Source organism: Ctenopharyngodon idella, chromosome 7 (genome assembly GCF_019924925.1).
Source record: "Ctenopharyngodon idella isolate HZGC_01 chromosome 7, HZGC01, whole genome shotgun sequence".
Classification (NCBI taxonomy): Eukaryota; Metazoa; Chordata; class Actinopteri; order Cypriniformes; family Xenocyprididae; genus Ctenopharyngodon; species Ctenopharyngodon idella.
Genome location: NC_067226.1, coordinates 33,168,377 through 33,185,368, shown reverse-complemented (window position 1 = coordinate 33,185,368; position 16,992 = coordinate 33,168,377). Strand labels below are relative to the sequence as shown.

Sequence of the window (16,992 nt, the reverse complement as noted above, 5' to 3'; positions counted from 1 at the left end):
CAATTTGAGCTATATATATATACATATTGAGACTACAAGGCTAGCTAAAGCCAGCAAATTGAGCTTATTTGCCGTATTTTACAACTAGAGTCCTCCTGTAGTCAATAATTTTATCCCTTAGAACTCATCTTTGATCACCAAAATGACATAATTTAAAAGTTTCTTTCATGTGAAAAAAAAAATTCTTCATGCCATAAAATAGCTTGAATGTATCTCGACACCCTTGCCTCATTAAGTATACGCAGATCAATGAATATGCAAATTAGCCCCGCCTCCACTCTCTCACACCAGCTCAGAGATCCACTCGGTCAACTTACTGAGGTAAACACTGCACAACTGTATCGCTCTTTACAACATTGGACACATAACGGTAATTAATATGATTAGTCTTTTGCTTGAATACATTATCAAACAGCTAATAATGTGTTGCTAATGTTACACAAACCATGTTTGCGTTCTTCATCTCAGAGTCACACAGCTGACTTCTAACAATCAGTATCCTTACAAACGCTTTGAACAACTCAGAACGCCAGTGGAGAAAGGCATATAGTTCATCATAACTTTATAATATACATCATACACCCGCCATATTGCTAAATCTACACAATTTTTCATATCAACAGAAAAATATACCAGGATAACCTGGCTTCTCTCAAGACTCTCCTGCTTGTTCGATGTTAATGATATGCTAAAGCCCGCCAGCACGTTGACGTGATTGGTTACAAGGTAGTTTGCGAGGTCACAGACACCAGCGATTTCAAACGACTTTTTTCAAACAACTTTTTTCACTGCAGTTTTAAATAGAAAATACTCATTAATGGTGTTGACTGATTAATTTGCACATGGTTTGTCCTAAAGCATATTAAAAACACCACATAGACATATAAACAACATTAAAAACTTGATTTTCACCACAGGGGGTCTTTAACACAGTCAGGGGCGCATTAACTGGTTTGCAGATTAGATGCATATAGTATATTTTCACTGGTATTATCAGTTGATTTTAGTGATTTATTGTTTATTAAAAAGAGCGTGATATGATCCTGTTCACATGCTCAAAGTCTAGTGTGACTGCAGACTTTGAGCACCTCTAAATACAATATAAGTTCATTTATTGGTGTTATTTTATTAAATATTTCTGCACCCAGAACCAAGTTAGGTGACACAAAAAAATATTTTTCATTAAGTTTCAGCACAGAGGAGTGAAGAACAAAAAGCAGATGTTTGGACAGACAGGATTCCTGAAATGACCGAGCTTAGAAGAAAAGAAAACCCCAGGAACAAGAGCGAGTTCTCTCGGGACGTTGTGTTAACTTGTAAAAAAAAATGGACAAATAGCAGGTCTTCAAGTGTGAAGGAACAAGCCAATATATTTCGCCCTCAGGTCGGTAATATTTTCCCTAATAAAACATGAACGCTCTAATGATGTCAAACAAGGGCAAGCATCTTTCGAACTGTACTGACACTCAGACTGGTTTATAACAAGAGCTTTCAGAGCTAAAATTAAAAGACCCACTGCCACAGGAAGTGACGTTGCAGTGTTGCCAGGTAACAGGCCGTCGTTGCCAGGCGCAGTGCTGGTCGGGGAGAGTTTTTTTGTTCTGCCGATGGACGCATTCCACTCGGCGGGACTGGAAGCCGCTGCCGCACGCCACGGTACACGTCCTCCACGGTAACACCTTCCAGTGCACGTCGCACATCTCGGATGAGCAGTTCCTCACGGATGACGGCCTGAGAGGTGTTTGGGAATCACACATTATATTCACAACACATTAAAACAGCTTTGAAAGTGAGAATAACTGATGCTAAATATTCCACAACAAGTCTGGCACCTTTCTTTTGGGTCACATGTTTTGGACGTGGAGTTGCTGAAGTGTCTGCATGACACCGTTCTGCTCTGTGTGGCCACCGCAGGACCCAGACAACGACCCGTGCACTGTTGAACACATCACATGACATGCATTAAAACCATAGTATATGCAAAGTGGATAGAGTTTTAACAAATGCAGCTGCTCTGACACTAAACAGGTATAACCTAACATAAACCTGATTATGGGTATTTGACAAATGACATTAATTTTTATATGATTGCATAAAGGCCCGTTCACACCAAGAACTATAACTATAAAGATAACGATAAAGATATAGTTCTAAAAATCGTTCTAAATATAAAAAAAATAGCACTGCCGTAATGATAACGATATAGAGAAACGATCATTGGAATCACTTTAAGAACCTGCTGTTGAATGATAAACACTGACACCCAATCAGAATCCACTCTAATTCAAGGACTCGCGTATTTAAAATGGCAGACGTTAATCGCCGAGGTCCAGAAAACGCACCGTTTTCAAGGATACTTTAAAGAAAATGGATATATGGAAAACAATCAGTCATACCCTCGGAATAAATGGTCAGAAGTATTAACGATGAGATCATTATAGCAAACAGTGTAACATAAAATTACCTCAGATATCCAGCGCTAGTTTCGACAACATGTCTTGCTTCCTTTGAAGTCGCAGTGAAAAAGACCAGGTGTTGTTTTTATTCCACTATATTGACTTCGTCAGCTAAATTCACTGTTAGATTAGATCGATTACACTAGCTATTCACTCAAAACAGCATGCTGAGGACATCTGCTGGTTAAAGCCGTGTAAATGCAACAAGAACAGCAAAAACATGTTGTACACACTTTAAAACCACAGCGCTTGAGCTTACAATAAACAGACCGTTATCATTCGTTGGTGTGGATGCAAATATAGTTATTATAGTTACGTATCTTTATAGTTATCATTCTTGGTGTGAATGGGCCTTAAAGGGTTAGTTCACCCAAAAATGAATTTTTAGGATCACGAATACGAAAAAACGCATACGAAAATTTCAGACTCAGTGTGCAAAGGCCTTTATAATACATCTTGTGAAAGGGGCATAATAGGTCCCCTTTAACCCTCGTTCCCTGAAGGAGGAAAGGAGACGTTATGTTCCTCCTGCCACAACCCTGAACCACCCTGCTGAATGGCCGGGATGATGTCCTTAATCCTGAATGAGTGGATGCGAGCCGCCATTTTATACACCCGTATGTACGAGGGAGTGGCTTGGCATGCAAATTCCACTCACCAATTCCATTGGCCGTTTTTATAAAACTCAGAGGTGATTGGGGTTTCCAAGTGAGTTCCCATTTGTCAGTCATTGGCATAATGTCTCCATTCCCTCCATCAGGAAACGGGGTTATTTTGCAGGATCATGTGACTGAAGACTGGAGTAATGATGCTGAAAATTCAGCTTTGCATCACAGGAATAAATTACATTTTTAAATATATTAAAATAGAAAACACTTATTTTAAATTATAATAATATTTCACAATATTACTGAATTCACTGTATTTTTAATCAAATAAATGCAGCCGTGGTGAGTAGAAGAGACTTCTTTCAAAAACATTAAAAAATTTGTAGTGTAAAGGTTTAGCAATGAATTGACAGAATATTTCATAATTAAATAATTACGTATATTGGTTGACCGAAATAGGTCAGTATATCAATATATTAGAAAATCTGCTGTACTGGTTACCAGCTAATGCCAATGATCTTAAAATGACCACATATTAAACTATTTTAGATCATTGTTTCACATTAAAGAGGTTAGAATGAATATAAAAGTGTCAGTAAACGTACCTTCCCCCACGGGCCGGTGAGCCACTCCACACAGGCGTGAGAGGTGCACTCTTCAGTGTCTCCAGGCCGAGGAGATCCTTCACACATGACGCTGGACAGAACCCTCATGCTCCCTGATGCCTCCACCTGCTGACAGGAGACCCGCCTCTCTCTGAAGCCCCGCCCACAGGAACTGGAGCATTTGGACCAAACTGTTGACGCCCAACTGACATATACAGAAAGAACATACAGTAGTTCAAAGTCAGAAGAGCTTCAAAATTGGTTACATTTTAATTATAATGTGCTATTTTGTCATTATAATTCCATTTGGTGCTGCTAGTGCAGCAGAAATCACACACTTCAGCAGTAAACAACATTATATATAATTATTACAGGATATGATTTATCTTCACACTGAAGCTCCATGAGATGTTTTACTTGACATTTAGCTAGCTGCATATTACCAATTTTCTTTGCACTCACACAGTTAAACACACACTAACAATCCTCAAACTTCTAGCTAACTCTGGATCTGTGCCATTCCAAACCGACAAGAATATATATCGCCATACATTTCAACAGCGTTCCTAACTGGCGATACGTACGGCTGGATATTTCTGGTTCTTGAAAAAGCACAGGTTGTACCCAAGTCACTGGGGAGCTCTGAGCCTCTGCGGGGCATTTGGGGTTGTGTTAGAGCGAGAGAAGCAGTAACAAAGACACGCTTTGTGAGAGGATCTCCCGCTGATGGCTCTGAACTGACGCTAAACGCTTTTACAGAGCCATATGATTCATGTGCTGAGCCCAGACGCATGGCAATAATCAGATGATGTTTTTGGCATGGATGTATAGAAGTCGGAGAGCGTTTGTGTGCACTATCTATCCTGTGTTCTCCGTGAAACCCTGAAACCCTCAATCAATCAGCTCACGATATGAAACGTGGACTATGCTAATTTCGCTGCAAAAAACTCATGCTTGCTTTTATACTAAAGAATGAGTAAATGTGCTAATAATATTTAGTTGAGAAAATGAATCGAAAATTGAGCTTTTTACTTTCTTAAATTGGTGTTATTTAAGGTAGTTTTATTAATTTTTTGAATTAGCTTTTATTTTTATATTTTTAGTTTTCGTGTTAAAAGACAAATTTAGTTAAAGCTTAAAGTTCGTCAACAAATATTTGTGTTTTATCTTATTTCCACTTTACTTCAATTAACAGAAATGTTTTTAATAGTTTTAGTTAACACTGTCCCTGGGCTTATTGTTCAAAAATGCTTTTCAAAAATGCTTTTTTTCATGAAAAATGTCAATTAAATTATCAATATTAAAATGCAATTTGCTAATGTAACCATGTCCAAATGAAAAAGATAAAAAAAAATAAAATAATAATAAGCAACTAGATCACATTATAGGAGTTAAATGTGTTTCAAATGCCATTTCACACTGTCTTTATGAAAAGTATGTTGAATAATTAAATTCTTAATTTTTTCACCAAAATGAAGAAAAATGACCCCCAAATTCCAAATAAGGGGGCAAAAACGCCCCTGCTCAATTAAAATAAATCTATTAAGGCAGTTGCGAATAAAATTTAATGTGAAAATGAATGAAAAGTGTTGATTGTGACATTTAGATCTGCTCAGATTGTATGAAATTTCTTTTTCTTTTTTGCATTATAACCACCATTATACCCAATTATAACCAATCACGTGTTTCTGTTGAGCTTATGAACGCAACGGCCAATCAGGAGCACTTTAGTCATAAGGAACGTTTTGCTCACTTTCTGTATAGAATTTATTCCCAGTTTGAATAACTGATTTTTCATGCTACTATAATAATTAGTAAATGTGAAATCTAGATTTTCTAATGCATAAAAAGCAATAAACTAATTCAAAAACGGTTCTTAGCTTGTTTTGTCTGCATAGCTAGAATATAATGTGACATTTCCCCAAACACAAAACATTTTTATGTATTATATTAATATACATTAATAATAATTATTACAATATCAAAAGCAATAATGGGGAACACATTTTCACTATTAACTATGACTTTTGCCTCAATAAACTCCTAATTACTGCTTATTAACAGTTAGTAAGGTAGTTGTTAAGTTTAGGTATTGGGTAGGATTAAGGATGTAGAATAAGGTCATGCAGTATAAGGCATTAATATGTGCTTTATAAGTACTAATAAACAGCCAATATGCAAGCTAATAAGCAACTAGTTAAAAGTGGGAACTGTTCCCCACACTAAAGTGTTACTGCAATAATCAATAATAATGATTATACAATATCATCAAATAACATTACAGCCCTACCCTGTAATGAGCTGTTTTTTTTTTTTTTTAATTTGTATACTTCATGTAGGCTATTTACATGAGGCAAATGTTATGTAAAGAGATGAATGCCACATTTGAGCAGTGCTAAACATGTAAATAAACATAAATGCCATGTCAGCTTCTGTTCCACCTTTGCAGGGTAAAGTTGTCTTTTGTTAATGTTGATCAAAACTTTGTAACAGTCTATAGTTTTCTGATTGAAGTAAATGGTTAAATTTAAAGTACACTATGTAACTTTTTTTGGCTGAAAAAGATCAAATTTTAAATAATGAGTCAATACTTCATCAATCCTTCCAAAATGTGTTTTTGTCTCACCCTGATTTACTATGGTAAGACTGTTATAAGTTTTTATATTTTAGACCTGTCGGGGTGGTTTTTGCTGGAAATTGCGTACATACGTAATCTCTCTCTCTTTGGCAAGAATATCAGTTATTTATACTGTATATGGGCCATTCTACAGAATTGGTTCAAAGTCAGAGTTGGAAACGTCTTGAAAAAAAATGTCTTTTTCCACAAATTTTGCATGTATGCAAATTGTATAATATCCAAGCTCCGCGTTTCTAGTAATTGTGCAGTTAATTCTCATATTGTATTTTCAGAAAGTTTTGGAATTTTTTTCCTCTCCCCAAATGTGTCACTACCGAAACACAATGATAGATAATTTAATAAGAAGGGTTACATTGACCTATTAAGATTTTTAAGATCTACCTTGTAAATATATTTTTTGCTATTTTTTAAGAAAGTTTTCACAGGTAAATCAATAACAACTATAATTTTAACAATATTTCAAGTGTAATTTATGAGATTTGTTGTATTCTGAATCCAATCTTTCTTTGTAAAAGGCATGAAGTTTATCATATTGATTTCAAAGTTAAGGATTCATTAGTTTGAATATACACTGAACCAAACACTATAATAACATCTTAGTTGATAATTCAATATACTTGATATTTGACAAAATATCCCATGTTCCGGTCGTGACTGCACATTTTCGGTAGTGACAGTAATGTGTTGGTAGTGACCACATCACATTACACAATTTTAACTCACATACTAAAACATATTAAAATACTAATAATTTGCATAACTGCACTAAAATTAAGTTTATTTCCACCAAATAAACGATTATGTGTCCCGTTTTGTCACTACCAAAACAATGATGTCACTACCGAAACATGTGGTGAAGTTTTGGTTGTGACGATTTCAGATACTTTTGAGCCTAGCTCAAAGATGTTAATCAGCACATGGTTATCTAGCACAGTTCTGAACAGCTGCACACACATAAAAACTACATTTTATGGAATAACACCCAAAAAAGTGCTTAATTGCAGAAAAATGTGTTTGGTAGTGACGTTCCTTAAAGTTACACACAGATTTTCAGACTTTTGAACACATTTAACTCAAAATGATGGTCCTATCTACTGTGAAAGAGAGGCTATGAGAGGGAGGGACACAGGAATATTTCCTAAACAAAAATGTAGAAGTGTGTTAAAATCAGTCTCAGTTAATGGACTAAAACATACACTGTTTCGGTAGTGACATGAAAATGCGGGACACATTTTTTTACATAAAGTTTCATGATTTAAAAATAAAATATAAAATAAATATATATATTTTTAACTTCACAAAAAAAAAAAAAAAAAAAAAAATTCTAAATGTTCTGATTTCTCTGCACTGTGTTGAAATGGTAAAAAAATTCACAAGGACATCTCTAGCCAGACCAGTGCACCAACAAAAAGAAGCTCTTATACACTGACAGCTGATATCTGCTCTTCTCCAGCCCCATTGGACTCATACAGTTTGATTCATGTGCTTCGTTGAGCGTCTGCACAGCCCCTGAAAAGACTGATGCTGGGAAGGGGATGATAGATGGGCTGTTTGATGGAGAGAGGCACTTTGGCTGGGAATCAGAGGACCGGGGTGCTGCTCGCAGTCAAATGTATCACAGCTTACAGGATTGTGAAGGGTTCTGCTCTCTTTATATCGAAGTCTATGGAGAGATCCATCAGCAGACACTCATTTATCAAAGACAGAGCGACTGTCACTGTGTCAGACTTCTAAATCGCTAACGTTCAGAGATTTGGGGTAATTATACAGTACAATCAAGGCATTTCAGGGAGTTCAGAAGCAGTGCTTACTGATATAGACAATAACTCCCTTTGGAGTGACTTTCTGCTTTGCTTTGCAGACCTTTTTCATCCTCAAACATCCCCCCTAAAGTGATACCATACAATCTAACAATCACCTCAGTTGCCATAATGACTTCATCAGAAATGAGCCATGTATGAAACCATTCTACTCTACTAACATGCAGAGTGTGTCATGCCGAATGCTTCAGATTATTGAATACATTTATTTATTTACTTATGGAAGCATACCTGGGAGGGCAGTCCAGGATGTTGCACGGCCGTGGTTGACTGATCGGTTTGGGAAGATGATGACAGACCGAATGAGGCGTCTCCCTGCCCTCTGATGTCAGACATCGTACCTTCCTCATCTGAGTCCCTCTGTTGCCACAGGAAGCGCTGCATGAGCTCCACTCGCCCAAACGCCACTCAAACTCTAACACCCGAAAAAGACACAAAGAGAAGTATACGCACAATTAGTGATGATATTCAAATTCTGGCTCATACCAGTGAGCAGATAATTATTTAAAACTGACTTTTAAAATAGATTTTGTTTCTTTTTGTTATTCATTTATTTAGGCAAAATAGTGTATAGTATAATAGCATAGTAAATAGTATAAAATACTATAGAACTTTAATATTGACCATCTATTAATTATCAATAATAAAATTCTAGATTATCTGGCCTAAATAAAAATTAAAAATAAAACACTAAAGGTCTTTGCACACTGAGTAAGAAATTTTCGCACGTTTAAAAATAAATACAATATGTTTTCAACATTGATAATAATACGAACATTTCCTGAGCAGCAAATCATCATATTAGAATGATTTCTGAAGGATCATGTGACACTGAAGACTGGAGTAAATAAATTAAATTTTAAAACATATTTAAAAAGAAAACAGTTATTTTAAATGTAATAATATTTCACAATATTACTGTTTTTACTGTAAGTCTTGTTGAACAAAAGAGGCATTAAAATATTAAAATAACTTACCAACCCTAAACTTCTGAATGATAGTGTAAATGATGCAAAGGTAATCTAAGTGGGCATTTACACGACAACGATGTATTAAAAACTAAAAAGTTTTTCCTTTGCATTTTTGAAAAGTTTCATGTACAGACAACAACAATGTCAAAATGATCCCAGTTCACATGGATCCACGAAAACGACTAAAAATGCTGTATTATTCATGCCAGGCCAGTAGTTGGCGATGTCACTTTGTAAAGAAACACTACACGCCTATAGACTGAACATGTAATACGCATGCGCATAACGTCACCGTTTTCAAAAAATGTGCATTTTTGTAGTTCACACGGAGACGATAACGGTATCATTTTCAAAAACTTGCTCTCTGAATCCCATTTTCAAAAGTTTGCATTTTCAGGTCCCCAAAACGCTGTTGTCATGTAAATGAATGGCCAAAAAGCATAAAATGTTTCCTGTTTTTAGTTGAAAATGGTGTCATGTAAACAGCCCCCAAATATAAAAATAGGAGAAATGAGCATGCACAAATAAATACTGGCCAATATATATACAACATAAACAGATACTGATAAATTAAAAAAAATGCCTAATTTTGACCAATAACCGATATGGTACCAATATATAATGCATCCCTAAAAACAATATATTTATGTACACTCCAAACATGCAGCAATATGTTTACATGTTCAGTGAAGTTCAATTATAAAGGACGAAACGGGTACGGTATGAATCAATATCACAGCATCAGGCAAGTACTATCAGAGAAGAGGCACTATTACTCAAGTAGCTGCCAAATCGCCTCACTCAAAGTGAGAGGTTATAGAGACCATTTACAAGCCCTTAAAGGTTTCTAGGAATCTGGGCTTGAATATCCACACAATCATCTCTGCCTTTTAAAATTCCTGGCATTGTGCGGGAACTGAAAGGAAGACATGGAGCTTTAACAAGACACAAATGATCTCTCCGAGTGGTTGGTTTTCTACAAGACAGAACTGAAGTACAATTCATGTCCAAGCCTTCAACACAACTTCTGTCTATTCTGGGTGTTGAGTTTCATCGGAAGACTGCGGCTATTCATCATTCACACACTTTTATATGGGTACTCTTTGCTTCTTTTTTATTGTCACATTATACATTCAACAAAAAGACACACAAACCCAATCACAAATAACAACAAAATACATGAATGAATAAAGAACAAAATCATACATTACAATTGCTTAGTGTCATTAAATCTAAACACACACACACACACACACACATATATATATATATATATATATATATATATACACACATATACACTATATATATATATATATATATATATATATATATAAAGGATAATAGATTAATAGACAATAGATAATGATATTAGTGCAAGGAATCGTTAATACATTTTGAATCAAAGATCTTTAATTCCTCGTGATTTTTTTATATTTACCCTCATTTATTTTTAATACTTGTGGTGTCATGTGATGTTTGCTTTGCTTTGATTTTCTTTCTCTTCAACGACAGCTTTTTTTATAAAATGAGGACTTTTTTGTTTTAAGCTGAAAGCTTAGATGACATGAGCTTGTCACGATGAATTGTGGAATTGCCTCTTCTGTGAAGGATATATGCAATGACACTTGGTTATGAAAAGTTTTCAAATCAAGAGCATGCATCTGATGCCTGAAAATGTTGTCTACGCAGGCGTGCAGGTGACTCTCATTAACACTTGCGCTTCCAGCCTCACTCCGTTCCCACGGCTCTCGGCCCCGCCCTGCTTGACACAACAGTCATTTGCTCAAGTGGTGCTTACTGCAGAGACAATTGATGTCCAGCTTCCCCTTTCTGGACATCATGGGTGGAGTTCAAACAAGTCCGGCTCCACCTCTGTGGATCAAATGGGTGGAGCTTGACCTAATTAAGTTTAGCGATAGGGTTAGGGTGTTGCTGGACCTTCAAGCTCCCACCATTGGCTCTACAGTGAGCAGCCTCTCCATTTGTGTCATTCCTGAATAAATCATCAGTTTTGAATGAATCAGTTGAACGAATGATTCAGTGACTCAATCATTAAGACTTGCTGCCACCTACTGTTGGTTTTAGTTTCCTATTTAAAAGTAGGCCTATTATTTCATTTTTTCTAACATTTCATATTTCTGTATTCAGAATTGTATATTTTAAAACATTAATCTCATAACATTAGGTAATTTATGTAATCGTCTTCACACAACCTTGTTCAGCACTTTAAAGCTCAAAGCTTCAAAGCTTTTTAATGTGATGACCAAAAAACATTTTTTGTTAATCTTTCAAAGATTGTCCCCATTTGTAAAACTAAAAGTTTCACGATGTAAGAAAACCAACATTTGGTGAAAAACAAACACTTATTTAAAATATTTAAAGACATGAAATTACCACTATAACCAATAGATGGCAGCAGAGGAGAACTTATTGGCTGATTTCATTTAGCCGTTTCCACTCTTTAATATATATTCTTTTCACAAGTTTTGCTTTTGAATTTATTTTTAGAGATTATCAAATCCCTGTTATAACATTAAAAATTTATTTTTGTCATTTTTGTCACTTTTTGTAATGAAGTGTGAAGTATATATTTGTAGGAAAGGTCAAATTCTCATGAAAAATGAAAACCTTCCTTCAAATTGCAAATGAAATTACACAGACAGTGAGTAAAAGCTGCTCTGTTTTCATTTATGTATTTTTGAAATGTTGGTTTACTTTGTAGATTTGAATTATGAATTAATACATACTGCACAGTATTGTGATACTTCAGCTGGTAGTATTGTAAGATATGTTTATAGTATTGTGACAACCCTACTGTATGCTATTCCAAAACTACAGAGAGCTCTGTTTCTCCTCACACATATTGTTTCTGTTCACACTAACCTTGTGAAAGCACATGAATCCAAGCTGTGAGACGCTGCTGGTTGTTGATCTGTGTTTGGCACTCGTAACGTCCGTCAAATTTCCCTCCGTGCGTGTTTATCTCCAGAACTCGTCCTCCCACCAGCATGCGGTGGCTCACGCCTGGACTCTGCTTCAGGGTCTGGTTCTGATGGGACCACTTGATGGGCTTGCTGTGACTGGGGACCACCGGACAACCTAAAGGGGTTATGGGTGAATTTTAAGAGGAAATGAACTTGACGTCTCCTGTCATTTGTAATTAGTCTTAAAAAGGCAAGCCATTTATTCACTAAAGTCTGCAAAACCTACTAAAAAGCATTTAAGACTCAATAAAACAGTCTTATTGGAAATCTGAACTCACAAACACAAAGAAACAAGAATAAGAGCTACAAAGGCTGTGCAATTTGTCAAACACATACAGTAAACTCACTCTACTGTCCTAATTTGGCAACTATAATTTGTTTATGTCGTAGAAGGAAATATGTCTTCGCTGGAAAATTATGACTTCTTAAGTTTTTAATTAGCATTTTTAGCTATTTTTTTTAGTTGTTCAGGTAAAATATCTTAAAATTATTGAAATAAAATACATTTACTTTGTGAAACAAGTTAAAAATACATAAGAGAATCTGCCAGTGTAGTAAGAAAAATACATATTAAAGACATATTCTCTGAAAACAAGTCTTACACCATCATAAACAATAAAAAATGGCAAATTATGAAGGTAATAGTGTTGTCACGATACTGGAATGTCCAACTTTGATACGATACCTCAAAAAATATTGATATTCCATACAGGATTTTGATATGGGAAAACTGCCATATATACCGCCATACAGATCATAAAACATGGAAAATGTTGTAATATTTCAAAAATTTTTACTAAATATAAAATGTTTGATTGTCCTTTTGCTAGCTAGCTAAAATATCGTCATTCGGTATATACCAAAAGTATCATTCGGTAAAACCGAAATTTTGGTTAAACAGAATGACTTTTTTGGTGACAAATTTTGTCCATCTTGTAAAAAATGACAAAAGCAGTGTTAATTGATTATAAAAACCACATAATCTCATTGTTAACACTTAATAAAACTTCAAACTTAATTATATCGCCATTATGTTTTTTTTTTTTTTTTAAAAACCTTATTCGTCAATGACCCTTTTACAAAAAAAAAAACAGTCAGTAATAAAATACAAGCAAATAAACAAATTGCAAAGGACAGCACAAATAAATACAATAGAATAAAGAGACAAATGAAATAAACATGGGTTTAAGTTTGTCAGCTGGGTCTAACGGTAGTACTCAGATAAATACTATAGAAATTAAAGTAATCAAATGTAAAACAACACTTCATTGTAAAATTGAAATACAGATTAATGCTTACAATAAAGTTACAAAACTTATTCAGTCGAGAGCAGTGAGTGATTTTCTCTTTGTCTTTTGTTCTTTGATTAACATGGCAGACAGCAGCAGGTTTATTAGGCTGCTGTCACTTTAAGAGCTTATGCACAGATCCAATATACTGTTACACAACATGCGCTGTCTTTCTCAACTATATACGTTACAAAACTTACTTTATTTACCTGAATCCTCGGTAAGACAGGCATTTTGACATAATTTTGTATGTATTTGACCATTTAAGCGCAATAAGTCATGAAAGAGTAATCAATTTGGTTCTTGCTATCTGTTTGAGAGGCAGCTTTATGAGAGCGCCCTTATATAGATCAGTGGTGTGCGCGCTTTTGATGTGAGCGCAAAACCTGAGGGAATTATGCGCAAAACGAGTGAGTGACAGGAGGCAGGTGTGTGTCAATTCGCCGTTGGAGAGAAAAGACCAATAATGCGCAGCTGGTATCGGTGTATCGATACTGCAGAAAAGTAGTATTGGAACTGTTTCAGATATTTCAGTATTGATACACATCGAAATATCGATATTTTTGACAACAGTAGTAGGTAAGACTAATTGTATGGTGTTTAAATTTTAAAACAAGCTCATATCATTTAAACAGCATGAAAAGTGCCATACCTATCCTTAAGATATCTCCAGGTTTGACCGTGACACTGGTGCCGATCACAGAGGCCATCAGAACCCTCTTCCTGTTCATCTCCTTTGAAGGCTGGTGCTCAGATTCACCCAATGATCCTCCTGCCATCAAAAGAGCATTGTGTCATCAAATACTTCACAATCAAATGCAATCAACCAAAACATTCCTATAGTTAGATTTTTTTTTTGATGGTTGAACGACCTCGAGTAGTTGAATTATTATTCTTAGAGCATTTTCCAATCAGCAGAGAGATTACGGCTGACTGTAACGGAGACAGAAATGACCTCAATTAATGAAATACTGAGGGAAGTTGTCATCTGAGTCCAAACAAGGCCTCGACTGCCTTCTGTCTGTGGCCTATAAGATCTCCAGAGATGAACGGCCTCTATAAAGAAGGGCATTTGTCTTCATTTTGCTGCGTAGATGGATTTTACCACCCCTGTAGGCTGTAGGTCTCAGGTTATTTCTCAACAAGACGCGCCAAACGATGCCAATATCAATATGCGACTCGCAAATCTCCCGCTGAGTTAGCTGACTTTGTCGGAAACTGAGCCAACCCACAAAGTGTGGTTCACTTAGCACCGAAGTGCTGTCGTGCAAGGATTTCCCTGTCACCCGGCGAAGTGTCGACTGACATATGGCTACTATGGGAATCGCTACTCACCCGCCACACGCAGCAGGCTGGAGGCCACCGATTTTCCAATGCTGTTGGCAGCCATGCAGGAGTAGGTGCCGTAGTCTCGCAGTGTGAGGTTTCTCAAGAGCAGAGATCCGTTCAGAAGGGGACTAGCGCTGGCGCCTAGCGGACCCTCCTTATGGTGCCAGCTGACTGTTGGCCGAGGCACACCTGTTCAGAGACAAACATCAAGTCACTCTCAATCAATCAATTCACGCTCAAGTCTGGAGCTGACACTAATCACCACTTTCTATGAGTAGGGCGCAATTTGGTGTCCCATTACTTTTTAAAGGTGTTGGAAGGACAAATTCTACGTTGTCAGAAATGTTAGATACGTTACATAAACGACTATTTAACATAAAATTATCACAGCATGAAAAGAAAGTATTTTTAAACACATCAAATACTAAAATGGTGATTTTGGCCGGTCCTGTCTCATGGACTTTTTTACTGCATCTAACAATTAAAACAGCTCATACTTTTTAATAATTTTAATATAACTTATATTTTGTTTAAAAATTATATTTTTTATTAATTAATATGGTCACACTTTAGTTTAAGGTCCAATTCTCACTATTAACTAACTATTAACTACGACTTTTCCCTCAAAAAACTCCTAATTACTGCTTATTATAGTTAGTAAGGTTGTTAAGTTTAGGTATTGGGTAGGATTAAGGGATGTAGAATATGGTTATGCAGAATAAGGCATTAATATGTGCTTTATAAATATTAATAAACAGCCAAAATACTAGTAATATGCATGCTAATAAGCAACTAGTTAATAGTGAGAATTGGATCCTAAACTAAAGTGTTACCAATAATTTTAATTGAGCTGTGTCCTACATTTTGCACATGATCCTTTGTCTGCATTACTTTCCCCCATTACCAAATAAAATTGCAAAAATTTTATTTAATAAAACTATTGGCTGAAGTTTTTGATTTTGCAGTGTTCACACCGCAGGAACCAGGAACGATTCTAGTTCTAGGAACTCCTTTTGGGGGAACTAAATTAGTTTCTACTTCAGAGAAGGGTCTAAACCATAAGGGGCTTTTGCACCGAATAGTTCCCCGAGAACTAATTTCTCCCCCACACCATGTTCCTGGTTGCATTCGCACCAGGAGTAGGAACTCTGAAGCAGCCGACAGCAGTGTCTTTAAGTGCAGCATTTACAAATGCTAAAAAACGGTGGATGGAAGACGCTGTGATCGGAGCTGTGTTTGTTGTGTGTCTTGGGTTTCGTGATAACAGAGATGAAATGTAAACGCATAATTTACGCAACTGAAAGAGCAAAAAGTGGGGCTAAGAGATGAAATCTCCTATGGCAACTTTCAGTATTACATATCATCGAGGCTGAGAAAAGAACACAACCCTGCAGACAGCAGGTAAATGCCGTTATTGCTGTTTTCCATGTTCGTGAAGTAAATATGTTTACACACCTTTTTAAAAATGGCAGGTGCCAGTGTTTGACATGCGTTTGACCAATCAAATTGCACTTATGTCACTGATAGTTCCTATAGTGCTGGTTTAGACCCTACTCTGAAGTAGCAGCTAATTTAGTTCCCCCAAAAGGAGTTCCTATTTCCTGCGGTGCGAACAAGGCAAAATCCGGGTACATCAGCCAATAGTCCTAGGAACTGTGAAAAGGTTCAAAAGCCCCTACTGACTGTAAAAAAACTAGAACATGGACATGAACATGGAAAACAGCGATAACGGCATTTACCTGCTGTCTGCAGGGTTGTGTTCTTTTCTCTGCCTTGGCAATTCTGAAAGTTGTCATAGGAGATTTCGTCTCTTAGTCCCACTTTTTGCTCTTTCAGTCTCGTAGATTATGCGTTTACATTCAATCTCCGTTATCACAAAACCCACGACACATAACAAACACAGCTCCGATCACGACATCCTCTATTCACTGGTTTTTAGCGTTTGTAAATGCTGCGCTTAAAGACGCTTCAGAGTTCCTATTCCCAGTGCGAATGCAACCAGGGCCCAGGGGAGAAATTAGTTCTCTGGGAACTATCTTAGCAGCTAGTTCCTATATATATATATATATATATATATATATATATATATGGGAAATATAACCATCTATAACCCAACATTTGGTCCTAACCGTATTATTATAAACAATAACAGCAACAACAATAATAATAACAATAATAATAATAATGTTTAAACAAACATTTTCCTTTGTTTTATTTGGAATATTTAGTTTTGCCTCTTTAAGGTTCACTATATATAGCAGTTAACGTTTCAGACCCTGTACCCCATTC

At 36.1% G+C, this 16,992-nt stretch overlaps 1 protein-coding gene across 2 annotated transcripts in view; it reads right to left on the bottom strand.

The window, feature by feature from the left end:
* adamtsl3 (ADAMTS-like 3) overlaps positions 1 to 16,992 on the bottom strand; it is a 207,091-nt gene that overhangs the window by 4,106 nt on the left and 185,993 nt on the right. For both annotated transcript variants that reach the window (XM_051900104.1, XM_051900105.1), the window contains exons 24-30: positions 14,710 to 14,892; positions 14,027 to 14,146; positions 11,985 to 12,200; positions 8,359 to 8,542; positions 3,670 to 3,874; positions 1,833 to 1,936; positions 1,517 to 1,731 (exon numbers count right to left, since the gene is read on the bottom strand). In XM_051900104.1, coding sequence (XP_051756064.1) covers positions 1,517 to 1,731; positions 1,833 to 1,936; positions 3,670 to 3,874; positions 8,359 to 8,542; positions 11,985 to 12,200; positions 14,027 to 14,146; positions 14,710 to 14,892 — 1,227 coding nt within the window. The remainder of the gene's footprint in view (positions 1 to 1,516; positions 1,732 to 1,832; positions 1,937 to 3,669; positions 3,875 to 8,358; positions 8,543 to 11,984; positions 12,201 to 14,026; positions 14,147 to 14,709; positions 14,893 to 16,992) is intronic.